The sequence below is a fragment of the Procambarus clarkii genome, chromosome 75, assembly GCF_040958095.1.
Source record: "Procambarus clarkii isolate CNS0578487 chromosome 75, FALCON_Pclarkii_2.0, whole genome shotgun sequence".
Classification (NCBI taxonomy): Eukaryota; Metazoa; Arthropoda; class Malacostraca; order Decapoda; family Cambaridae; genus Procambarus; species Procambarus clarkii.
In genome coordinates this window covers 23,828,332-23,855,407 of record NC_091224.1, presented here as the reverse complement: position 1 = coordinate 23,855,407, position 27,076 = coordinate 23,828,332, and the positions used below count along the sequence as shown (strand labels likewise).

The 27,076-nt window shown below is 39.0% G+C and overlaps 2 protein-coding genes across 3 annotated transcripts in view; one reads left to right on the top strand and one right to left on the bottom strand.

The window, feature by feature from the left end:
- Positions 1-272: 272 nt before the first annotated feature.
- LOC123771690 (solute carrier family 35 member F6) lies at positions 273-14,882 on the bottom strand. The gene is given in 12 exon segments (XM_045764336.2): positions 273-1,542; positions 2,370-2,503; positions 3,159-3,313; positions 3,447-3,539; positions 3,542-3,601; positions 4,353-4,463; positions 10,293-10,463; positions 10,637-10,754; positions 11,068-11,150; positions 11,500-11,600; positions 12,022-12,313; positions 14,735-14,882. Coding segments are annotated over 11 exon segments (1,149 nt in total). The 5' UTR covers positions 12,099-12,313; positions 14,735-14,882; the 3' UTR covers positions 273-1,496.
- A 5,028-nt stretch (positions 14,883-19,910) lies between these two features.
- The window catches only part of LOC123771691 (solute carrier family 35 member F6), a 28,183-nt gene continuing 21,017 nt past the window's right edge, over positions 19,911-27,076 (top strand). For both annotated transcript variants that reach the window (XM_069313358.1, XM_045764338.2), the window contains exons 1-3: positions 19,911-20,087; positions 26,071-26,171; positions 26,730-26,812. In XM_069313358.1, the coding sequence (XP_069169459.1) occupies positions 20,011-20,087; positions 26,071-26,171; positions 26,730-26,812 (261 nt within the window). In that variant the 5' untranslated portion in view covers positions 19,911-20,010. The remainder of the gene's footprint in view (positions 20,088-26,070; positions 26,172-26,729; positions 26,813-27,076) is intronic.

The window sequence follows — 27,076 nt, the reverse complement described above, 5'->3', positions numbered from 1 at the left end:
CAACGCCTGCCTTAACCCAAGAAGGTCAACTCACAACAGTTGACCAACTCCCTGGTACCCATTTACTGCTAGGTGAATAGTGGCATCAGCTGTAAGGAAACGTGCCAAAACGTTTCTTTCCTGAGCGGAAATGGAACTCTGGAGTTTTCGGTTGTGCACCAACCACACACTGCCTATCGTGCCACAGGGCAGTATTAGACCACTCATGTGCACCAGTCATCTCCCATACACCAAACTTACTCACACACACTCAGGATAATAAGAGTCCTATAATAGAGAAATTTTATATTCTCAAATCTCAGATTCAGGAAGAGAAACTTGCGTTAGGGCTAATGAACTTTTATAAGTTCGTTGGTCGTTGAGCTTTACGCAATCTATGAACATTTTGTATGTGAACAGCAGTATGTGAATATTCTGTATGTGAATTTTCTGTATGTGAACATTTTGAATGTGAACATTATGTATGTGAACATGCAGATATAAATTGGATGAAATGATCATTATGTATCATCTTTGAATATGTAGCATAAATAATATTACAATGCCCAGTGGCTTTACAATATAGCCTCCTCCTAGTGTTTATTCCAATCATGCACAAGTATTAGTTAAGAAAAGGGGCTCCAAATTAAACGTAAGGAATTTTCCTGTTATACAAATTTTTATTCGCATGAGAAGGAGGAGGAGGAGGGAGGGGGGGGGGGAAGAGGAGAAAATTCCTCCTCCTCCAAACTAAGTGTAGTTACAGGATGAGAGCTACGCTCGTGGTATCACGTCTTCCCAGTACTCTTTGTCGTATAAGACTTTGAAACTACTGACGGTTTTGGCCTCCATCGCCTTCTCACTTGTTCCAACCGTCTACCACTCTGTTTGCAAAAGAAAACTTTTTAATGTTTTTTTTCTGCACCTTTGTTTCCTTAGCTTGAATCTGTGTCCTCTTGTTCGTGAAGTTGCTGGTTTCAGGAATTCCTCTTTGTCAATTTGGTTTATTTCTATTAGTATTTTGTAAGTGGTGGTCATACCACCTCTCTTTCTTCCATCTTCTAGTTTTGGCATATTTAACTCCTTTAGTCTTTCCTTGTAACTCTTTGTTTTTTCAGTTCCGGAAGCCATTTTGTAGCACGTAATTGCACCTTTTCCACTTTATTTATTGGCTTCTTGAGATTTGGGCACCATACAACTGCTGCATATTCCAATTTTGGTCTCACAAAAGTCCTAAACAGTTTCATCAGTATTTCACCATCCATATAATTTAAAGCAAGTCTGAAATTGTAAAGCGACGTATACGCTCCTCTCACAATGTTCTTTATGTGTTCCTCTGGCGACAGCTTTCCACATAATTTGTAAGCTGTGTGTGATCTATTTTCTCCAATTCCACATGTGTGTGTGTGTGTGTGTGATCTATTTTCTCCAATTCCACATGTGTGTGTGTGTGTGTGTGTGGTTACTAAATACAGCAGCAGGCTACAGGGAATTAAGTCAGAAGTCGCATCTGTGGTTTAGAAGGGATCAACGCTGCCGCCAGCATTGTCAATGCCATCAACTCTGAAACAGTAACACAATTCAACATTCTTGCCAAATTAGTTTAACATACTGGATAGCATTGTGAAAAGCACTGGGTAGGCAAATGGGATAAACCCTTATCCACTATCATGAAAAATGAAATTCGAAAAGTATTTGAGTTCCCCCCTAGAATTGCCTTTACAGTAAACCAATTCTTCACACCGTTTCAAAGAAAACGATTTAGGCATAGACATTTTTATATTTTAAATAGAACATTCTCTACTTAGGACAGAAGTGCACTTGCTAATTTACAAGTAGACTGTTGTTGGAACCGTAATATGATTTCAGACCATCACAGATATTTAGATTACTATCCAGTTGGTGTGAGAATGGGTTTGGTGTCTCGCAGTAATTATTTTACCCTGAGGAGTGGCTCATTTAAAACCAAGGAAGTCTTAATAATGATTTCAGAGGCTGTGTTTGGGTGCCCAAGCCCCACATTAGACCATAATATATTTAATATTAGGGTAATTATGTTTAGTTTGTTAAATAATACCAATAATAATAATTATAATATAGAAGTCGCAATGATAATGGAGAGTAGGGAGGAGTCAAGTTGAAAAGTGCATTGGCTTGTTATTAGAAAACACTCACTTGTTAAAGACTGATAAAATGGTATAGGAAAACAGCTAAATTGAGAGTTGATTCTAGTCTGCTCTCAGCTTGATAATTCGATGGCACCGATGGCACCACTTTGGTATGTTACGGTTTGTTTTCCAAATACCAATGAAGGAACAATTACTTGTTTAGGCTTTGTAGCCTAAGAATGAATCCTTTTAATCCGTTATTGACCTGAGAGCGTCACTTACTCGTCCGTGGGTTCGTTGATCGGGGCGATGTCTGCGTGCTGGCTACGAACGAGGCCTCTCCGGCGGAGGAAGGGCAAAATCACCACATCGTTATATAGCATCATCCCCACCACCAGCACCACAAATCCTATTGGCTGAAGTGAGTATAGGATATCTGCGTTAATGTTCGTATGTTGTAGTCACGTCCTGCAGACAACGCCGATAAATCATAATGATGGAGTAGGAACTTTATTCTGATTAATGTTATATATCACAACAACTTCCTCTAATCCGACTGGAATCCGCCAGTTTCCTCGATACTAACATATATATAGACGCGTATGTTATGCTAATTTATCTAATCCTCCTTTCTCATCTGATCTTCTGTATCAGATGAGAACAGTCGGTTTCCTACATAAAGTATAGGGAACCAGTTTATTCCTTTTTTGTTCCCAGTAGCTGAATCATAAACAAATTTATTTCATCGGGGTTTCGAAGAGCTCCTGTGAGCGAACCTTTATCCCCAGAAAAAACTTATGGTTCCCAAGGCTTTATTTTGAACACCCACAATTCTGGAAGAGGAATAAAGCATTTTGGTTACTGTTTTCGTCCTATTCACTTCGTATTGACTGTCTAGAAGCTTATATGAAATTTTTATTTGATATAAGGGATTAAAAATATTTATATAGAAGGTCTAGAAGCAAGGGAGGACATTAAAATTGCATCGTGTCACCCTTTATCTCTCTGGGTGTCTGTCTCTTTGTTATTAGCTGGTATTTGGTGCCCAAAATTTGACTTTCGCGTCCTCACCTGGAGGTATTGGAAGTTCTGCCAGTGGAGGGCCAGGGAGACGAGCCAGATGACCAGAGTCCTAATGGAGTCGAGGACCATCCTGGTGGTGGCTGAGATTTCCTTCGTCACGCTCACCCCAGCGTAATTAAAGAAGGCGATGCTGACGACGTTCACTGAGGAGGAAAAAGCCATGAACCTTGAGAGAAAGAAAGGCTTTGTCTAACCTTACCCCCTGTAAAGTTAGATAAAGAAAGAAAGAAACTGTGACAAATTAAGAACAAGATGCTGTCAACTCTCACAGCTTACGTATGATGGCCCCCACCAGGAGGCCGCTGTTGGACAGCTGGACGAAGGCGTCAATGGAGTCTTCCAGCACCCCTCGGTCGTTGCCGCTGAACTTTCGGCGGGAATGTAGTACATGGGCACGAGTAGCATTGTCAGCGTCAGGAACCCGAACACGCCTGGAACAAATGGGCCGGTTGGTTTTCGAAAGACACTTGCAAAGTGGAAGATTGCTTGGTTCTGGATTGTAAAACACTCTTTGAAAACGGAAGACTGGTCTGTTTTGGAAAGTCAAACACTCCTGGAAAACAGAAGACTGGCCTGTTTTGGAAAGTCAAACACTCCTAGAAAACGGAAGAACAGTCAGTTCTAGAAATACAGATTCAGATTCAGATTCAGATGTTTATTCAGGTAAGGATACAAACATGTTTATTCAGGTAAGGATACAAACACCATTAGACATCGAGAAAAGAATAGAAATTGAAAATTTACCTATAAGTCGTCTGAACGAGTCAAGAAAACTGAGCTGTCCACTCTTTAAAAAGGAAGTAAGTTATATGCCTTAATAAAAATCACTACGATAAATGGGTCAATATTTGACTTTGGAATAATACAACAAACGGGTCAATATAAAGCAAAGCGACAATCAAATGTATCTACTTAAGATAATATTTACGGTACACTCAAAGGTAGAGATCCAATGAGCTAGCAGTGCTAGAGCAAGTGATCCAGTAACTACAATGACATTTTTTATCATAAACTGAGGGGTTTTGGGAAAATCTGAATGACAATAACATCTTATAGGCCTAATAACATCATGTTATGGACGTGGACAATAACATGTTATGGGCGTGGACGATAACGTATTATGGTCGTGGACGATGACGTGTTATGATGATGGACGATAACGTGTTATGGTGGTAGACGAACCTTCCCATCCGACGACCTGCAAGGGGGCCACGTTGTACTTGGTCACAAACCTCTCCTCCACCACCATCTGCGTCGCCGTCAGCACCTGCGCCATCACAATCAACAGGTCTCCTGCAACACACACATCAGAAGCAAAGAGCCAGACCAAATATTAAATGTAATTGTCAAAACAGTTAAACAAAAACAAAAAATGTATTCAGTAAGCAACAATAGAAGATTAAGTTTGGCTCTGGGGATATCAAAGAGATATTTATTTCTGGTGCGGTGATAATGGGTCCTATTACATCTGTTCAGGGAGAGTTTCAGAGCAGGATTTGCATTTAAGAACAGGGTTTTGTAAATGTAGTTGACACAAGAGAATTTGTGGATTGAGTATATATATACATATATATATATATATATATATATATATATATATATGTATATATATGCTCTTTTTAATGGCAAAATTTAGCCATTTTGTGTAACAACTGTTATAATCTCATACATTTAATAATCATAGTAATCGAAATATTCATATTTTTATATACAAGAGATGAAACAGTAAGCCATAAGCTAGATCTGTGTGTCGCTCCTGAGCACGTCGATAAGGAGACGAACTTTTAGCAAATACCTTCCTGTGATTGGCTGTTGCTGGAATGGCAACACTCTCTCTATATATTATATGCAAACTAAGAAATAAGTCTTTTTGCACAACAATCTCTTTATTTCAAACACAACCTCTTCGTTATGTACAAGACAGAAATTTCCATCTAACTGAATAATCGAGTTCAATAAGAGAACGGAGCATTGTATCATCGATATTATTTGCGTGAGGCAACCCTCACTGATGACGTCACAAGTCAGGTAGCCAGCCCATGTTTCTGTAACACTCGTTACATCCCGCAGTATTTAATTATCACTTTATTAAGGCTTATAAATACTTAACCCTTCACTTTTTAGGTCGATTAAAGTTGAAACAGAATATCATATGCAAGGATGGTGTGCTGAATAAAGATAATTTATTAAGTGGATGGAGCCTTTAGCTGATCCCTTCCTGTGATTGGCTGTTGTGTGAATGTCAACAAAGAAAGAACCTCCTACCTGAGCACAACAACCCGCCTTATGGGTTGCTGTTTGGCTATTTATAGTGCGTTGGAAAAAAAAGAGATGGCGCTAGTTGTATTTTGTGGGGTAATTTGTTATAAGTGTAATTTGATGTCAACAGATGGCGTAAGCTGTATCTTATGGCTACTATTGACCAGCCAGTTGATAGTGTTCTGTTTTGCCGACAGATGGCATCAGCTGTATCATTATTACTTCCGAATTCCTTTTAAATACTGATCCGCAAATCCCGTAGCTTATGTTAAATTTTATACTATTCTGGTATTAGGTAACAATTACTTTTCTTTTATCTGCTGTTAAGAATATCATTATAACGCCTGATTAGGATGTACTGTTCTTTGTTGAGATGGCCGAAATATTATTAAAGCAACAAATGATGCATAAAATATCAGCATTTCACACTAAAAATACTTTGATATATTGAAATTTGGTAATAAATTTCAATCTAGAAATCTCTTATGACGAAACTGTGCTGTGTTTGCTTTAGCCGGGTATACTGTATATAATTGTTAATAATATATCATTTTGTAGAGGACAGGTAGCCAGTGTATATATACATGCTAGGCTTATACCAAGGTCCCACAAAGATGGAACTATGGACTAAGATTGGGTGCTGCCGGGGCTGAACTTTATCACTCTTACAAGCACATTTTTTTGTTAAATCTTCACAAGGAAGAACAACTGTAAATGTTGGAATAGTTTATTACAACATACAAGCTAAAGAAACCAGTTCAGAAACTGAGGAAATAATGCTGCCGAAAACAAAACATTAAAAAGTCCACTCATGCAGAGTGGTTGATATTCTGGCCAAAACAGGAATTTCACACTGAACTTAATGCTGATATGTTGATGTGATTAATGGGTTTGTGGTGCATAATAAAGAAAGAAATTGAAATTGATTCATAAGAACGACGCCCGCCAGTGTTTACACTTAGTATCTGAAGGCCCACAAACATGGTCGAACGCACAAAACACTTGACTGTGGTCAGTTTTTGGGGTAGACTCCTATTACATTTACTGTGTGATAGTTATACTTACATATAATAATATGTATTAAGAGTAAACGCTTAACATGTAATATTAATTAATAAAAACAAAGTCAGAAGCTACACGCCTGTCTCTCCATGTCTTATGTGTTAATTTTGGGCGCTCTTGTACTTGTGCGCTAGCTGGCGTTCACAACTGATCTCGCCTGCAAGGACTAGATTTAGTCAATTATAATGATAATAATGTGCATTTATTTAGGGGGAATACATTTTGGGCCCACTCAGAAATAATCGAAACATTATAATAATTATTTTTGTTGTATTGAAAATATAAATAAAACCCATTGGTACTCCAAATATGAACACTAGAAAACCTTCAATACCACAGGGAAACTTCGCATCTACTGCAGATACATCGATAATATATACGTATTTGTGAAAAAAAAGTCCTAGAATTGTCGCTATTAAAGGACCTAGTTATCCGAGTTAACGTTACTCATGAACTAGGCGTCGATGGTACACTCCCTTTCCTCCATGTCTACGTGAGAACCTAAGACAACTTTCACCACAGAAAGTTATACTAAACCCACCAACACTGGAATGTGTATGAATGGTCAGACAGATATAAGAATAGTGTAATAAACGCAATTATACTCAGAGCCCTTACTCATTGTGCTGACTGGTATAAAATCTACAAAGAACTGGAGAGAAGCCTTCAAGTATTAGCTACACAAATTGAGAAGTCAGCACCACTAAATGTTTAATAAATATTAACATAGACAAGGATTTACTCCTAAAATATATTATTTTTGCAATGCTAAATGGGATTCTTGTGCTGTGATTTGTGTTTTTGTAATCACTGAATTTGTGAGTTCCTTGACGGACTTGAAGAAGAGGGGGGGGGGGCAGAAATAGCCTAAGCTACTCTATCCCTTTGAGATGTATTGTTTCTTGTCTCAATAAACATACTTGAACTTGAGAAGTCAACACCCATATCAGAAGATATTTAGAAAAATTGTATAACTCCCTTTTCCATAAAACTCTATTACAAAATCCACTATGAGCTCTTTTTAATGGCAAAATTTAGCCATTTTGTGTAACAACTGTTATAATCTCATACATTTAATAATCATAGTAATCGAAATATTCATATTTTTTATATACGAGAGATGAAACAGTAAGCCATAAGCTAGATCTGTGTGTCGCTCCTGAGCACGTCGATAAGGAGACGAACTTTTAGCAAATACCTTCCTGTGATTGGCTGTTGCTGGGAATGGCAACACTCTCTCTATATATTATATGCAAACTAAGAAATAAGTCTTTTTGCACAACAATCTCTTTATTTCAAACACAACCTCTTCGTTATGTACAAGACAGAAATTTCCATCTAACTGAATAATCGAGTTCAATAAGAGAACGGAGCATTGTATCATCGATATTATTTGCGTGAGGCAACCCTCACTGATGACGTCACAAGTCAGGTAGCCAGCCCATGTTTCTGTAACACTCGTTACATCCCGCAGTATTTAATTACCACTTTATTAAGGCTTATAGATACTTAACCCTTCACTTTTTAGGTCGATTAAAGTTTGAAACAGAATATCATATGCAAGGATGGTGTGCTGAATAAAGATAATTTATTAAGTGGATGGAGCCTTTAGCTGATCCCTTCCTGTGATTGGCTGTTGTGTGAATGTCAACAAAGAAAGAACCTCCTACCTGAGCACAACAACCCGCCTTATGGGTTGCTGTTTGGCTATTTATAGTGCGTTGGAAAAAAAAGAGATGGCGCCAGTTGTATTTTGTGGGGTAATTTGTTATAAGTGTAATTTGATGTCAACAGATGGCGTAAGCTGTATCTTATGGCTACTATTGACCAGCCAGTTGATAGTGTTCTCTTTTGCCGACAGATGGCATCAGCTGTATCATTATTACTTCCGAATTCCTTTTAAATACTGATCCGCAAATCCCGTAGCTTATTATAAGATTTATGCGTGTTTGGAGGAAGTACGTCATGACGACAAAAATGTTTTTGTATTTGTCGATAGCCGAGGAGCACTTGATTCCTTAAACATTCGAAACCCAGTCTTCATGTCCATAGTTGAGGATTGTAAGAAAAGGATAACTGAGATACAGCTGAAAGGTCATAGTGTGAAATTCATGTGGATTCGTTCTCATGATGGAATAGTGCTCAACAAGGTGGCGGATGACTTGGCCAAACGTGCCACATCAAAACCACAAGTTCACATCGAATGTGAATTCACAATGAGACAAATATGAAGCAAAATCAGAAGTATTCAGGCACAGGCAGAAGTGGAGAGGAGAAGTATATTGTATGAGAGAAGTCAAACCATGCAACACTACATGTGTGTGAGTCAGAACACCCATTTCACTTATGGTAAAAGGAGAAATGGTTTTAGTGACTGTGTACATGCGGCTTAGGCTTGGGTACAAATGTTACTGGGAATATGGGATAGGTGTTCATGATAATGACACGAAGTGTAAACTATGTGGTATGTTAAGGTCTCACACCCTTGCCCATTATGTTCTTGATTGTCCGTTGATGAATGTATAACGAAACACTGATATAAGGACTGTTCCTGAACAAATAGCCTAGATGTGTCACAACGGAAAGGTTGATGATATTCTTGAGAGATATAGGAATTTTGCACCAAGACTGAAATTTTTTGTTGAATTATCTGCATGTCTCTTGCGAATTGTCTATTCAGTATACCTAGGTCATAAAAGTATTTATGTGTACGTCTAATACCATACTACTTGTATAAAGGAGGAAATGTATATGTTTATCTCTCAGAATGTTTGGTAATATGTTTATTGTTTGTGATGTGTGTATATGTATGTATTAACACGATGTACTGAACGGGGTGAGAATAGCTTGAGCTACCTCATCCCTTTGTGTGTATTTTACCTCAATACACTTATTTCAATTTCAATAGAACTACGAGACATGAGAGGGAAGCTTATAGAGACATCCTATATATAAGCTTTGGGTGTATCAGATAACACACTTCTTTAGCGTTTATTTCAACGTGTATTTCAAGCTGAGGTTCGACCCTTCAGATGCAGAATGTTCAAATACATCTTCAAGAATGTTCAACCTCCAGACACTGGAGTAACTAGTCCAGATGACCACCACTGGCTGGCGGCTCACTACAGTATAACGCACGCTCTGGTGGCCTCGACGAGGACAGGAAACCAGCGGCTTGTCAAGAGTCCCCACCATTTGCCTTGATGATATTTTTCCAGCTGGATTTTAAAATGTAACATAGTTTTGGTATTTGCGCCTTCGGCGGGTAGGCGGTTCCAAGGGCTTATAACTCTATGGGAGAAAAAGCATCTCTTCTCAGTCCTACATTGTGGCTTGTTGAGCTTGAAACCGTTGCTCCTTATTTGTGTTACATCTGACCTTATGAAGACGTTTCTGGATAGTAGTAGTAGCAACAATAATGAGTGATGTTAGTAGTAGTAATACTAGTTACAGTTATTCATTTCTTTCCTTTAAATATCCAGGAATGTAGTGTACTTCACTATATGCTGGCAATTATGTAGTTATTATTGCCGCGGGCAATGTGAGGGTGTTAGGGATGAGACCTGTCTGCCTTCCTCTCCCGACAACGTGAGTGTCTAGACATGACCCGCAGCAGGACCAGTAGCAACTGTTCCTATCAGATAATCTCGGTATGTGGGCTAAGATCCTATGATATCTCCTTTATCTATGTACTCCATACTACTCTCTCTCTCTCTCTCTCTCTCTCTCTCTCTCTCTCTCTCTCTCTCTCTCTCTCTCTCTCTCTCTCTCTCTCTCTCTCTCTCTCTCTCTCTCTCTCACCAGTGATGATGCCGTTAATATCAGAAGTATCCTCGGAGGAACTGATGAAGTCAGAGAGGCCGACGACCACCAGACCAGCAAGGACTGTGAAGATGCCCAGCCAGTGGTAGTAGCGGAGACTGCGTCCCAGGAACGCCACGGAGAGCAGCCCCGTGAACACGATCACCGCCCCTGCAGGAGAGACCGGAGGACGTCGTGAGAGGTGAAAGGAGGGGAGAGAAGAAGCCTAGCGCGGTGCGGCGTCCTAGAGATGTGGACGAAGGGAGGGAGAGACACACACACGAGTGAGAGGAACGGCTATGATAATCAAAATACCGAAACAAATGTAAACATAATTCACCTACCCCTCAGCATCTGGAAGGAGCTGGCGAAGGTGAGGGTGAGGCCCACGAACATCATGGAGGTGGCCGTCATGTCACAGAGGGCGGGCAGGTAGAAGACGAGCCGAGGGTAACTGCTAGGCTGCCATATGGCAACCCGTGCATGATATAGGAATTAGGTCGTCATTTTGGATTTAAATGTTTGTAGGTGTGTGAGATTGGTGGTTTTATAGCACGATATAAATGCATACTGCTCTATGCAAAACAATTCAAACGCTAAGTAGTATTTTGATTTAAATATAGTCATATTATTATTATTAACTTGGGGTGGTTTAAAGTCTTAGAGTTATCGATGTGTATATATATATATATATATATATATATATATATATATATATATATATATATATATATATATATATATATATATATATATATATATACAGGCAGATCACCTCATAGTGCCCTGGAGCCATTTCTATGGTGTGACGATGAGTCCTGCGAAAGGCGAGGCGTTGTAGGTAGTAGGTCACCATACCTGAAAGTTCACTGTACCTGAGTCACAAGAGAATGCTAGGCTAGTCACTAGAATACTAGGCTAGTCACTAGAATACTAGGTTAGTCACTAGAATACTAGGCTAGTCACAAGAGAATACTAGGCTAGTCACAAGAGAACACTAGGCTAGTCACTAGATTACTCTGCAATATGACAGTATATCAATCTGAAGGGATATGAGGATTGGGACTGGAATAGTTCGATGAGCAAGAACAGTGCCCAATGACTTGGACCATCGGGGGTCGAACGCCGAACTGCAAGAAGCAAGTCCGTCGCTGTACCGACCAGTCCTAGTGTTCTGTACCCACTGAACAACAACACTTTCACTTACAAAGCATCTCTCCAATGAACATTGTATCTGCCTGGAAAAACGGGTGGTTGAAATTGGTCTTTTCCCCATTCCTGTTGATAGACTGTATGCGATCTGCCCACCTGCAATGAACACACACACTCACATGTAGGAGAATATTAAGAAATCAAGATATAGAAAAATGTACTTAAATTCTAACATTTGTGAGCCTACGTGCACGTGCGTGCACGCACGAACACACACATACACACACAACACACAGGTGGAAATTTGAGTGCCCAAATGAGTCGTAGAGACGTTAGAAAGATTTTTTTCAGTGTCAGAGTAGTAGACAAATGGAATGCATTAGGAAGTGATGTGGTGGAGGCTGACTCCATACACAACTTCAAGTGTAGATATGATAGAGCCCAATAGGCTCAGGAACCTGTACACCTGTTGATTGACGGTTGAGAGGCGGGACCAAAGAGCCAGAGCTCAACCCCCTGCAAGCACAATTAGGTAAGGCAATTAGGTAAGTAAGTACAAGCGCTAATGAGCACTTACTTGGCAGAGAGTGTGTTGATGGAACCTGTGACAACCATGACAAGAGCCAGAAGGAGCTGTTTGCTCGTCCACGCCATCTCCACCCAGTTCCTCAGGGAACGGGGACTCCTTGAACCTGTCTAGTCGCAACTAGAGGCCCTCTTCACGATCGGAGTTAGTTTTGAGCGTGCTTCATAGGCTTGTATTAGTGTGTGTTGGGAGGGAGATCCTTTCTAGAGGTAGGATGCTGCTCAGTGACGCGTCCCAGAGGCTTCTCTCTTAGTGCAGGATAACGGACGGGTGCCAGTCCTCACTGTATTGGGGAAGAAGGAAAAGGAGTTCTTCATTGAAAGATTCTCGTAAAAGAGTCTTGGTTGGTTTTCATATAGTTTTTTTTTTCCCATTTAACCCTTTAATTATGAACTGCTAAGGGCTTTTTTGACCTACAACACCGCCAGGCACACAAAAAATCTTTCGTCTTATAAAAGTGTTCATTTGTGTTTCCTGATCACAGGAAAAACAATAAAAAAAACCGTAGGTGACATATTTTGGCCGCAATTGGGCGGGAAACCTGGCAACAAGAGGCGTTGACAGTAAGCACCAGAGGCGGTCAGCTCTGCCCCAGCTGTCAGGCGGGAGTTGCCACAAAGATATTATTACCTAATTATTTCAATGTCTCTGATTGATTTTTTCTTAGTTTTTTGCAGTAATATTATCAGTAGTGTGTTTAGTGTGATATATTTATATAATAAAATGTGTGAACCATCGCTATACTCAAAATTATGATGTGCATAGTGATTCAATTATTATGTTCATAAAACAATAAACAAATAGTTTTGCTGTTGTTACACTATATACACAGGTTATATATAAGTATCTGCATGTTTTGGTCACCATAACGAACCACTAAGTTGGTATAGTGCAGTCAAACAGCAACGAGGAAGCCTCAACTCACCAGCCAGTCAGCCACCGGCTGCCACTCCCTCACCTCCTCACTCGCAACATTCTCCTCCCACCCATACTGTTTTTTGCTTTTATTCACTATATACAGATGTTATATATAAGTATCTACACGTTTTGTTCACCATAACTGTACATCTAAGCTGATATGGCGAGTTCAGGCAATAACAGAAGTCATCACACAGTCAACTAACGCTCCCTCACTCATTCAAGGCCAAACAAACATTCCTCCTCCAACAATATTGTTTGTGGTGTTATTACACTATATACACACATTATATATAAGTATCTGCATGTTTTATTCGCCATAACTATACAACTAAGCTGGTATGGTGGCCAAAGAGCATAGGGGTCACCACTACACAGCATGACATGTCCCATGAAATTTAAATTTAATATCATGTGGACGACGCCACCATTCCTCACCAAAATGGCTGCTCCCAACATACTCCTATTGCTGTTATTACACACGTTACATATAAGTATCTACATTTGTGTTCACCATAGTGAATCACTAACCTGGTATTGTGAGTCCAGACAATAAAAGGTGGCCACACGCAGTCAGAAGACGGACGCCATCTCCCACCCTCCCTCAGCATTACTCCTCCCACCATAGGGCACAGCGCTAATTACCACCACAATCCTGCTATTTATCAGAATCCTGGTCATTGTTATCACGGTCAGGGATCTTCTAATACTATCATCACTAAATAATAAACAGGTTCATATATATTGTTACATTTTTTATGCGATGCTGTGTTCACAAGTGAACAGCAGTGCTGTTAGCTCATGCTGCATGCACCAGCCTTGGTTGCTCCACTGAGTACTGATCCTCTCACATCCGATATATTACACACGATTTTTTGTAATATGGCATCTGTTTACTATCGGCCTTGGCTGGACTTTAGCTGCCCCTATCCCTCGCGGGGCATTTAAAACCCGTGCTCTAGACCCTCAGTCGTATATGTACGATGTGCACGATTTCGTGACAGCTACTCCAATCGTATATGTATGTATTGCGCGGTTTAAGGGTTTAATGGACGGATGTAGTGTTGGAAAGTCGATTCCTTCTTTGGGCAGGACGTTGTTGGGGTGATTGTCTTGATTATGACCGTCGTTAAAGCTTGCTGTGGAGACTGCAGTTGTGGCAGCAAAGAGAAAGGACAAAAACAAGGGAAGCAAGAAGATGGGCAGAGCAAGTGGATCAAATGCCGGTGTTTTGTTCAAGTTGCACAAATTGAGAAATATGAAACCAAAGTATGTTGACCAGACCACATACTAGAAGGTGAAGGGACGACGACGTTTCGGTCCGTCCTGGACCATTCTCAATTGGCTTAAGAATGGTCCAGGATGGATCGAAACGTCGTCGTCCCTTCTAGTGTGTGGTCTGGTCAACATACTTTAGCCACGTTATTGTGACTCATCGCCTGCACATAAAACCAAACTAGCGATGAGTGATGTTTAAGAGAACTGGTTTCAGAGGATGATACACTTCCCCAGACCAGCACCGGAGGTATCTGATGGTAGTGGAGATCAGTGTCCAGGGCGATGATGTGTGTAGCAAGATCGGTAACATGGCAGCAAGGAACTGGGCCGAAGACAATAACCAACACAGTCCCTCGGACAATTGGTTTCAGCAGGAACACTGTTTGCCTTCCAAGACTCCTGTAATCAACGTTGTAATGGTATCCGGCAGCAATGCGTCCCACGGTGCCTGCATGTCCTCAGTAACTGTATCCTTCATCTAGGGTGACACCGAATACAGGAGTAGTACCTGACGTTAATGCAGCACTAGCAGAAGCAGGAAGATGGAGTGCCAACCTCCAGCAGAGTACCGGTGTCATCTAACCAGAGGTGCGTGTGCCTACCTTCACACACCCACCCTGTATCTCTCACACAAGCTAGTCTCCCTGCCAGCAACGCCCCCTTTGGTTATCGTGCCTTTGCTGCTGTTGTATCGGCTGCTCCAGCACGATGCTTTTTGTCTGAGCAGTTGTAATAGTGTTTGAAATTTGCGCTAGTTCAGTTCTTTGCCTTTGTTAGATATGGTGTGACGTGTATTTAATGAATATATATATATATTCCATGCAAGCCCCCCCGTCAACATCGTATGATAAACCCGGCCTCAGGACATTGACTGCGGACTTGCGGGCGGCATTGTTGTGGTGGGGCGCTCACACGCGGCGCTCTGACTCACCCTTCCTACAACTCTGATAATGATACAGTAGTTCAGGACTACTTGCTGTTGTTGTTGTAGATTCAGTCACTCGGAACAAAACGTTCCAAGTAGCACGGGCTATGGTGAGCCCGTAGTGGACTTACCTGGCATATGAGCGAGACTACAGATTGATGATTGAAATTGAAATAAGTTTATTGAGGTAAAATACACACAAAGGGATGAGGTAGCTCAAGCTATTCTCACCCCGTTCAGTACACGTGTTTTACATATATAGACACACATCACAAACAATAAACATATTACCGAACATTCTGAGAGATAAACATATACATTTCCTCCATTACACAAGTAGAATGGTATCAGACGTACACATAAATACTTTTATGACCGAGGTATACTGTATAGACAATTTGCAAGAGCATGCAAATAATTCAACAAAAGATTTCAGTCTTGGTGCAAAATTCTTATATCTCTCAAGATATCATCAACCTTTCCGTTGTGACACATCCAGGCTATTTGTTCAGGAACAGCCTTATCTCAGTGTTTCTATAGACATTAATCAACGGACAATCAAGAACAGATTGCTGATTGATGAAGATTAACCACCCAAAAGGTGGCACGGGCATGAATAGCCCGTAAGAGTAACTTACAGTAAACTACATTAACGCTGAGATTATATCACCGAGAGCGGGTTACACTCTCAAGATAAGTTACTCAAGATAACCTCAAGATACACTTCTCGGTTTATAGTTCCATTTAGCCCAGAACGTTGAGGCTGATCAGTGACTTTATAAGGTGTTTAGATACTCTTTATGTGATCATTGTAATTGCTCTCCGTAATGGCTCCTTATTAGGCTGTATTATTATTATTGTTATTATTGTATTTATGTATGCCTTTATTACGTTATTATTATTAGTTATTATTATTATTATTATTATTGTCATCATACATCTGTACCTTACCTTAACGGTAACTAATTTCCGTTATAGTTATTGCCATAGCTAATTTCTAGTTATTGTCTTAATTGCGTAATTGATGTAATTAATAATCGTTAAAGTTCTTCTCAACAGTTTAGTAGTTAGCCCAAAGTTGTACCTTCAGATCATGTAAGTTAATAAATTCTTATACGTCCCGTTAACTTCCCTTGGACTGTTTGGTACAGGACGGCTTCACTTCTTGAGGGTCCGCGTTCGATTCCCGGTGATCTGTCCTCTTATCTCAGCCCTTAGTAGTTAGTGCAGTTAGGTCACAACCGTGAGGTCCCTGGTTCAAGTCCCGCGCACGACGAAACATTCCAATACGTTCCTTACACCTGATGCCTCTATTCACCTATCAGTAACTGGGTACTCACAGGTCAGGGGGGAGTTAGTCAATTGTGTTGTTTACAGCCTAGGAAAATGTCAATAATTCAAGTTCAAGTATGTTTATTGAGATAAGAAAGAAATACATTTCAAAGGGATAGAGTAGCTTAGGCTATTTCTACCCCCCTAAATGTCAATAATCTCTTAACCATATGTTGTTCTTCAGTGTCAACACATCAAACACAGTGCAGCCCCGTTCTCCTAAGGTTTCACAACGTCAAGAAAATGATCACAATTGATTGCGTGCAATCACAAAATTGAACACGAAACAGTGGATACCAATATACAAACTAGATTCTTTTAGATTCAGAAAAGACCTGGGGAAAATACTGGCTTGGAAACTGAATTGTTGATTTATGGGACAAATTATCTGGTAACACAACAGATGTGGGATAGCTGGATTGTTTCACGCGTAGGTTAGACATATATGAATGAGTTTGGGTGTATATAGAGAGGAGCTGCCTCGTATGGGTTGTTGATTTGTGGAACCAATTGCCGCGTAACGTGGTGGAGGTGGGGTCCCTCGATTGTTTCAAGCGCGGGTTGGACAAGTATATGAGTGGGGTTGGGTGGTTATAGATAGGAGCTGCCTCGTATGGGCCAATAGGCCTTCTGCAGTTACCTTTGTTCTTATATTCTTATGTATGGGTCAATAGGAGCTGCCTCGTATGGGTCAATAGGAGCTGCCTCGTATGGGTCAATAGGAGCTGCCTCGTATGGGTCAATAGGAGCTGCCTCGTATGGGTCAACAGGACCAGCCCCATGCAAGTATTATGGGTGGCAGAGACGACCAACAGCTACACATATGAGAGGTCCCTACACTTACCACAGTGTATCTCTGTGATAATGGCGTCTGGATAACTTGGTGATAAGTAGATATTGTAGATAGTAGATAATGTAGAGTCATTATTACGGGATGGGTATTTCCATCGACCACAGTTTCAGTCTTCGACCACAATCTTACAGGCTTAAAGTCTTGTACTCCTAGTCTTACAGACTTAATTATACGATCTTAATTTTAGTCTTAGTCTTAGCCTAGTCTTACAGTCTTAGGTTATGTTACTACACTCTTGTAATCTCATCTCTTGCTTTCTACGTTGATCCTATGAGGATTTGTTATAATAATATAATTTATTATAAATACATGTACAATGTTTATATTAATTTGTATTTATGTAAAATTAATTCGAAATGTGATAAGCGTATTCGTATACTAAATTACACGATGCAATTTATTCTCAGTTTACATGCAATTTACATTACACGATGCAATATATTCTCAGTTTGCAATTTATTCTCAATTTATTCTATATTTATCAATGTTTACACACGCATAATAGAAGTTCTACGTGCGGTGGGCACAGAGTAGCCTTAATTTAACGTTTAATCAACGTTATTAACCCTAATTCAACGTTATCAACCCTATTTCAACGTTGAATCAACTTTATCAACCTTAATTGAACGTTGAATCAAGGTTATCAACCTTAATTCAACGTTGAATCAGCGTTATCAACCATAATTCAACGATGAATCAACGTTATTAGCCTTAATTCAACGTTGAATCAACGTTTTCAACCTTAATTCAACGTTGAATCAACGTTATCAACTAGAATTCAACGTTGTCAACCCTAATTCAACGTTATCAACCTTAATTTAAGCTTTAAACCATGAATATATCTCTGCTGAGATGCACCGAAATTTAATTCGCAATAGGTTCTAGGGGTTTAGATTAGGTTAGGTTCTGTCGGTTTAGGTTAGGTCAAGTTCCATCAGGGTTAGATTAGGCTAGGCTAGGTTTGTTAAGGTTAGGTTCTGTCGGAATTTGGTTAGGTTAGGTTCTGTTGGTTTAGGTTATGTTAGATTAGGTTAGGTTAGGCTAGGTTCTGTTGGTTTAGGTTCTGTTGGTTTAGGTTATGTTAGATTAGGTTAGGTTAGGCTAGGTTCTGTTGGTTTAGGTTATGTTAGATTAGGTTAGGTTACGGTTGCTTATAGTGAAGAGATGACGTAGAGAGGTACATGTGTGCGTTTGCTCAGGTCTTTGGCTCCCCTCGCTGAGTCAGGATGGCCGGATATGAGCCGTTGTCGTCCTTAGAAATCCGGCTAAAGGTCGTGGCGTGGATTGAGAAACCCAAAACAAATACTGAATTAAATATTTTATCAGTGTTTTCGTGGTCGTTGTTGCATATATTTATATACATATACGTCCCGGGCGGGACAGAAATAATTGGGCGCATTTCTGATCACCTAATGAACCTGTTCACCTAGCAGTAAATAGGTACATAAGAATTAGTCAGCGTGTTGTGGGGGTTGCTTCCTGGAAGAAGATATATATAATATATAATATGCGACATAATATTGTATTGTTATGCTTGCTGTATCCCGGTGAGATGCCACTTCAGCATCAAAGGTTTGCGTCGAGCAGCTAGCTGACTTTCATGTTCCATATATGTAAGATGTGTCCCTCGTCACGACCTGTATATTGTTATACAAAGTTTTGTCACAGCTTTCAGGTCATTTATATGGCATAATTTATATATCCCCCATGCTTAAAAACGCATATATAGACGATATTTTTTGTTTAAATTGATGGAAATGTATATTGTATTCAGATCAATAATTAATGTGAATGCAAACAATTCGACATATGGCTTTGTCTACTATGGCTTTTTAAATCAATTATATATAACAGCTAATTAACTACTGCCTCATGTTACTATATTATTCTGTATTCATGTTATGCTGTATATTTTAATTAAAATTAATATTTATATTGTTATTATGATTTGTTGTAATATGATAGGTTGTGGACCAGCAGGATGGGGCGTTGCCAGGGCGGACATGGGCAGGCAGGCTCCCTGTACCCTGCTGGCACTGATACATCATACCTACCATCGTTCTTAAATATTCACTATAGAAACTGTATATTTTGCAACTTTTATACTTAAACGGAATACAATATGCACCACACATTACCAATGGCTGATTGATTCATTCACGCTTTAACTGTGTGTTAATCTTCCGCATTTGCTCCGGTCGTCCCTAATTGGTTTTAGGGTTGGCATTATGGATACGAGATATATATAAGTGTAACACTTTATTCAGATTCAGATTCAGATTCTTTATTCAGGTAAAGGTATATACATTGCAGATGAGTTACAAACATAATGTTGGATTTGAAGAAAGAGCTAGTAACAATCAATATATATCAATATATCAATAACTTTGTAACTGAATATTGTAGGGATGCAATCACAATTTATGGAAACAGTGAACCTTTGATTTCAGCTTTATCCAATTTTTGAGTATATATATACTTTTTTTGTGTGTGTGTAATGTGTTATCTGCCCCAAATTCGGATACGAAGCGCCCTGGTGTGGGGCGGGAGGTGAGGACGGCGACGGAGAGGAAGCGACCACCACAAGATTGGCAGTCAGGGTCGAGCCGCCACACGTCAAACTCTCGCTCTCCTCCTTATCTTCTTCTCATTACCCTGTTCGCCCGTCTCAACCATGGCCTGGACCACCAAGCAAGTGCTGCTGGCCCTCTTGATGGTCGTAACGGGCTCCATTAATACCCTCTCGACTAAGTAAGTGCGGTTAATTTAATAGGCGTTGTTTGTTTCAGGAAGTTGGTAGAGGCTTGTTTCATTGTTGGCTTCCTAGACCACAGTGGTCATGTGGTCTTGTGTCATATTACTCGCAGCTGGCTATTGCTGCCCCTGACGTGGATTGGGAGGATGATAATTAATAACTGTTTACTGGTAGGGACGGTTTTTAATATCCACAAGGTTTGGGCGTTGAAACAGAAATAGGGTGTCCTTGGTGCGTATTTGGGGAGTAATTAGAAAGGTGAAGGAGTATTGCAGCTTAAAATCTGTCTGTAGACAGTAATTTTTTCTTAGACTTGTTTTTGGGGATTAGACTGCAACCTAACAATAAGTTGTAGTTCCTTAAGGAAATTTTTTTTATTTACTGGATGTAACTCAAGTATGGTAAATAAGCAAAATATGCACCAGAGTTGTTAAAGGTATCAGGTCACGTCTATTTTCCAACTTGCTTAAAATTCATAATTAAACTTTGTAAAAACAAATTCAGCTTTTTAAAATTGTAGTAGAAACTTTTAAATTGCTACTAAATCTGGATACTTTCTTAGAAGGTATATTATTTCAAAATGCCAAAGGATTTGACTGATAAAAGATTAAAATTATTATAGTTTTTATTTATACAAGGTGCACATGTAGTGTTATTTGACAGTATGGAATGCAAATGCCATAGTAAGCACAATAGTTAATCTATCATTAGATTGAGGTGAGTTTAAATACTGTACTGTTGTCATTAAATGGATGGGGATAGTAGTTGATGGTGTACTCGAGTGAACTTGAAGGTAGGGTGCAAGGAGGAAGGCCAAATTGGAGTAGGTGTAAATAAAATTATGTAATGGGCAGATATTTTTTTGTCTGTAAATTTATACTAATGATATGTATACAGATTTCATTCTTGTGTGGAATATCTTCCTTTTTATTTCACTATATATGGATAGGCCTATGGGCTAATGGGGCACTGTGCAATTCAGAATGGGTAGAGAATAGGGCTAGATGGAATAGACTGCTACAAGCAACAGCTTCTTGGACAAAGTCATCACAAGTCAAGCCTTGGTCTAGGCTGGGCTTGGATATAATAATTCACAGAACCCACTCCAAGTATACTTGATAATAGAGTTGGGTTCGTTCTCGACTCGCAGTCGGTAATTCTGGGATCAAATCCTGGGTGGGTACAAAAATGGTTGGGGGAATTTCCTAACACCTAATGCTCTTGCTCATCTAGCAGTAAATAAGTACCCAAGAGTTAGTCAGCTTATTGTGGGGTTGCATTTCTGGCATGGGTTAGTAGTTCGACATTGGGAAGGGGGACCTTGATATAAGCATGACATGTATATATACACTGGCTGCCTGTCCCCCAATACAATGAATTATATTAATTAATAAGCCTAATAGTGAATCTCGCACATATTTTGTAAATGTCAACATGGGAAGCACTGCACAAAACGTTATATGAAGAAATAGGGTTATGCTGTGCTTATATTTCTGAAGGGTGATAGTGTTTTTGTGCAAACTACATTATGATGCAGTACAGTATGTAGTGTAGAAGATATAACAAATAATTTATTTCTCCTCCTTCCCTATTCAAAGCTGATACCTATCCAATGCATGAAAGGGGGGTAAAAGTGGGTAGTGATGGTGTATTTGATAACTTTGGTATTACCTCTGGCTTGGTGCCTTCTTTTGATAATTACTTACTTTGGTAATACCTGTGTATATTGCTGCCATTCCTTTTTGAATATTATTAATTTCTTTGGGTACCGGTCTGCCTGTGTAAATCCCTGGCATGGTACAATATTGTATAATCTACTTATTAGCAAGTTTTTTTTTTTTTAGGATTAACATACAATATATACTACAGTATATGTGAACTTACATTTAGGTTTTAAGTCATATTTTTTGGGTAATGTACTGAAAAAAGACTAAATTATTACTAGGTTTATAGCCAACAATGCATTCCCTTTCAAAGGGAGCTCGGAAAAATTGTATGAGCTTAAAGGATTCTGGTATAGTTAGCATTTAGCAACAAATCTATCGAATCAATCTCACTAATACACTTTTTGATAACAATGAACATAAAAAATATGAAAAGCCCAAAGCTTCAATGCAGTAAAGTTTTTATTTTTCTGTGGCAGATGACTATTTTGAGTGAATTGTACTTTGTTACAATTCCAGTAGATTCTTGCCCAAATAAGATTATTGAAGTGGATGTTATCATCTCACTGTCTTGTATTTATCAACATTGCACGGGAGCCGGTCGGCCGAGCGGACAGCACGCTGGACTTGTGATCCTGTGGTCCTGGGTTCGATCCCAGGCGCCAGCGAGAAACAATGGGCAGAGTTTCTTTCACCCTATGCCCCTGTTACCTAGCAGTAAAATAGGTACCTGGGTGTTAGCTGTCACGGGCTGCTTCCTGGGGTGGAGGCCTGGTCGAGGACCGGGCCGTGGGGACACTAAAAAGCCCCGAGATCTTCTCAAGATAACTCAAGATTGCCAAAAGTTTGTGTGGGTTAGGTCTAGGAATCATAGCAAGCATTTAGCTTTTGGGATTTCAAAACCGGCACAGTTATTATTCAACAGCCTGCAACGTTTCTGTTACAGTACAATATGGAACTCTTACAAAGAAATAAGAGATAGTTATCATTTCCCAGCAATGTATTATCAGTCATGGAGGGTCTTGCCCTAACAAACACTTGACATTTGATAAGCATCTATTGGGCTTTGATTGTGTTTTGGGGTTCTTAGGCACAGACTATATAGTAATTTTTAAGATTAAGCTTTTCAACCACACAGATAATTATCACAGGGACCAGAGTTATTGAGCCATGTAGTCTTATGGTGGCAGATTTTTTAAACCATTTTAACACATTAGGATCGGGAAGACCTTGAGTGGTATCTCAAATTATCAAGATTAGCTGTACCAAATTTTTTAAATATGCTTCAATCCTATGGGGTACTTTTACTATTTTCACTTGCAATTGGTACAAAGATGCATACGTAGACATATTTTTATTACCCCCATTTTCTACTTTCATGGTGTGGGGAGACTGGAGAGAAAAAGATGAGCAATATAGTAAATAAACAACCCAACTCTCGTGTGTGAAATGAAATGAATGTGACGACACGTTGGTCTTCCCAAGACTGTACTCTTTATCAAGTTAGGACTTGATAAGAGTCTAGGATGGACTGAAACATTGTATGAAACTTTAATTTCATTTCATATACTGTATGTGTGGATTATTTGTTTGAACCATGTTATTGTGACATTTCTGTGCATAGTAAAAGGAAGTTGGATATAAATAACAAATATTGAAAATATCTCTTCCATTCATTATAGGCTAATCATTCACAATGCAATATATAACATCATTGATTAATAAGAACTACCATAGTCCAGAGGTTGACCACTTCGTTAGATCAGGTACACAGTGCTCCTCGTGAATTGTCGATGTATAGTTATATTGCAGGCAAATAAATGTCTTATGTACCCTTCTTGCTAAATGCTACCACGCATTGTTATTCTATACCACTCGGCCCCCAATTCACATCCTCGCTCACTATGTCCATTCACATTCTTCTTGGCTCCACGACTGATAATGACATACGTACATCACATTATTTTTAAGGAGATGAACTCTTTTTTTTTTTTTTTTTCATTCTCAAATCCACTTGGATACAGTCTTCGCCAGTTTGTCATCTTCCATTCAATCGACTTTTACTAACCACCCCTGTATGCTGTACTCTCCTCAGTCTTGCAGTTTATTGATTTACACTCCACATCTTGCCATTAATTTTCATTCCTTATTTTATTCTAACATCACTTATCAGATATAAACCATTTCTGCTGTTCTGACTCTTGATTTTTCACGTTCATACCACATCGTCTCGTAACCTTGCATCAGATTAGGTACCGTCACTCCTTCATACAGACTTTTTTGTTGCATCTATTCCTGTCTAGGTTTTTCATAACCAGTCCTTTCACTGCAATAACTGCTTTTCTACCCTGACCCTAATCTCAACTTTGATTGCAAATGTTTGGTATTTAAACCTGATAACTTCCAGCACTTATCTCCCATATTTATTTGTTTTCTTCTCACTCCTCAATATAACTTTTCTTATGTCCACATTAACTCTTTAAGACACCTTTCATACACCTTAATGAAATTGTCAACCAGTGTAGATAGCTACTTTGACTCTGCTATAAAAACTACCATCTGCATCCAATGTAATTTACCTAAATTACTTGCATTAAGCCTTCTCGATAGACTACATTCTGGTAACCATCCTCAATATGGTATTTGGTCACTTTTGTTTTCTGATCTGTTTTTTTATTTTTACTCCCATAAACTTCATTAGTCTTTATAGTTTCATGGTACTATAGTTCCTTGAATTGTCATTTTAGTCATAATAAGTGTTACTGATAATAGATTATCAGACTTATCAGTTGTGTTGAGTACATCTACTTACTGTGAGATTACTAATGCAGAAAACAGCTCATAATTGTGATTAGTTACAATGAGACCTTGGCATTGAGGAGTTTTACTGAATATACATAGCTTTACAGCTGTGATATGTAATCCATGAGCTTGCAGACAGTAGTTTGTGTTTACTATACGTTCGTTTGGTAGGCTCGACTACCATCTTGAATACATTTGGTATTGGAGATTTTTTCATCTAGTTAGTTCTTACTGATGACTATTTTATGGATGATTGGTATTAGTTATTTTGTAATGTATTTTTGTATGTGTGATTTGTGTTCTATCATTACAGTACGAAATTCCTCAAAATACAGGGTAACTGTATGAGCCTTAATACTGGCCAGTAGATATTAACGCATGAAAGATTGGGCTAAATCTAGTCCCGCTTGGTTGTATCTATTGTAGTTCCATTGTACTGTATTCATACCTAGACCTCCATCATTACCTTAACATATATGAATAATTATTAATGTCTGGAGACTGGAAATGTGTAGGAACTCATTAATTTCTCATTAAATTGAGATTAGTTATTATGGCGTGGTTTTATACCACTAGACAGTGCAGTTGGGTAACAGCCGAAAGATCCTGGATTTAATTTCTGCAGCACGACGGAAGCATTTGGACAAGGTTTCACCCAGCAGTAAATAGGTACTGAGGAATTAGCTGTTGTGGGTTGCATCTTTGGGAAGGTCAGTAGTTGGCATAGAGGGACCTCGCTAAAACTAATGGACTAATGGGAATTAAGAATGTGATGGAGTTAACAAAGACCCATGGAAAAAATCTGATATTGTTTTGCAATTCCCTACTATAGGGACATGTGGTTATTGGCAAAGGATGAATGTCTCCCCTGCCAGTATTTAAACACCTGCCCGGACAACTTTCCCAGAGAAAGTGGGCTGAAAGACACTTTCTTTGAACTGATCTCTTGAGCAGATATTTGTGCAATAGGTGTACAAATTATATTGCAGGTCTATATACAGCACTCGATCTTTGTTTTGGTCAATTTACACACTGTTTATGTTAGATAAGTGAAGGTATTCATAAAATCATTCAAGGTGAACATAGTCCTCGTATCCCATATTGTTACAGACATCCTTCATGTTTGGCATTGAAAAACAAAACGACTTTGCCACCTGGCTTTGGCTTCAGTTAAACCAGAGAAGACATAGATTTGTTCCCCCCTCCCCCATCCACGCAGGGAAAGTGACAATATTGATGCTGGGTGCATTTTGACGGGTTAAAGTTTGATAATTTTGTTAACACTATTTGCAGGAACTGACCATTAGCACAAATCAAGAGCCCCATGTATGTCATTAACAGTGTTATATGTGAAAGTGCATTATTATACGATAGTGTGTGTGTTTTCTTGGTATTTCCAGAAATTTGAGCTCAATCCCTTCTATCACACCCTGTTGTACATCCCAGCTTTATATTAATTCTTTTCTTTGAAAGCCAATGTTTGTTTACAGCCTGTATTTGTACTACATTTCAGATTGGCAGATCAAATGACAGCAGTCAATAGTGCAGGTGTAGATGCCCCTTTTGTTCATCCATACTTCCAGACGGATGGCATGTTTATAGGAGAAATGTTATGTGAGTAACATTGTTAAAGAATGCCATTGTAGTGTGTGCATGCCACCAGATTATTGCCTTAACATCGGTTATTGTTCTTAGTTATATCGCCCATTTTTAAATGAATTTCTCTAGTATAAAAATTTGTATTATAATGTATATTATACTCTACTTTCCAACACTTGTAGAACATTTCTGTAATAAAATACTGTATCTGTAAATTGAATCGTTCATTTTCAGTGGTCAACTTTTTCCCCTAATCTTTGTATAATGCATTATACAGTATCTATAAAAAAAAAAAAAGCTTTGGATTAAACCTTGCAAATGTCCAGCTATCTACACTTCATAATTATCTTTTTATGTTTTAAGTTAGTTTGTTCATAATGCTGCTACAGTACCAGTGTTCACATTCCAGGGTATACCACCCATGGATACTTTGTTTCGCCACAGTCAAAATATCTTGATTTGTAATAAATTATGTATTCGGTAGTTGATAAATTCTAACCTCATGTTAGACACATTGTCTAATGGGGTTTTCATTTACTGACTCCAGCCATGATACAATAACTTATTTTTCAGGTATGTTGACTTTCTACATTATGTATCACTACGAACGACGTCAGCGGCAGGGACAAGTAGAAATGTCGCCAACCAATGACCAGGTGAGTAATGTCGGCTGCGGTTGTGTTATTACCTAGTTAAGATACATCTGGTAGGATTCATTGCCTTATGATATTCTCATGGTTTGGGTTTTTCATCATGCTTCTGAACTATTCTGCTTGGTTACTACCTAAAGCACTAAAGTGGTTATTCAATACAACTTTAATAATAAGAAGATAGACCGGGAAAAAATTAAGCATGGCATTTACATTCATTGGAAAACCGTTCTAGGTAATAAGTCCCATGCATGGAATAGATCAACTGAC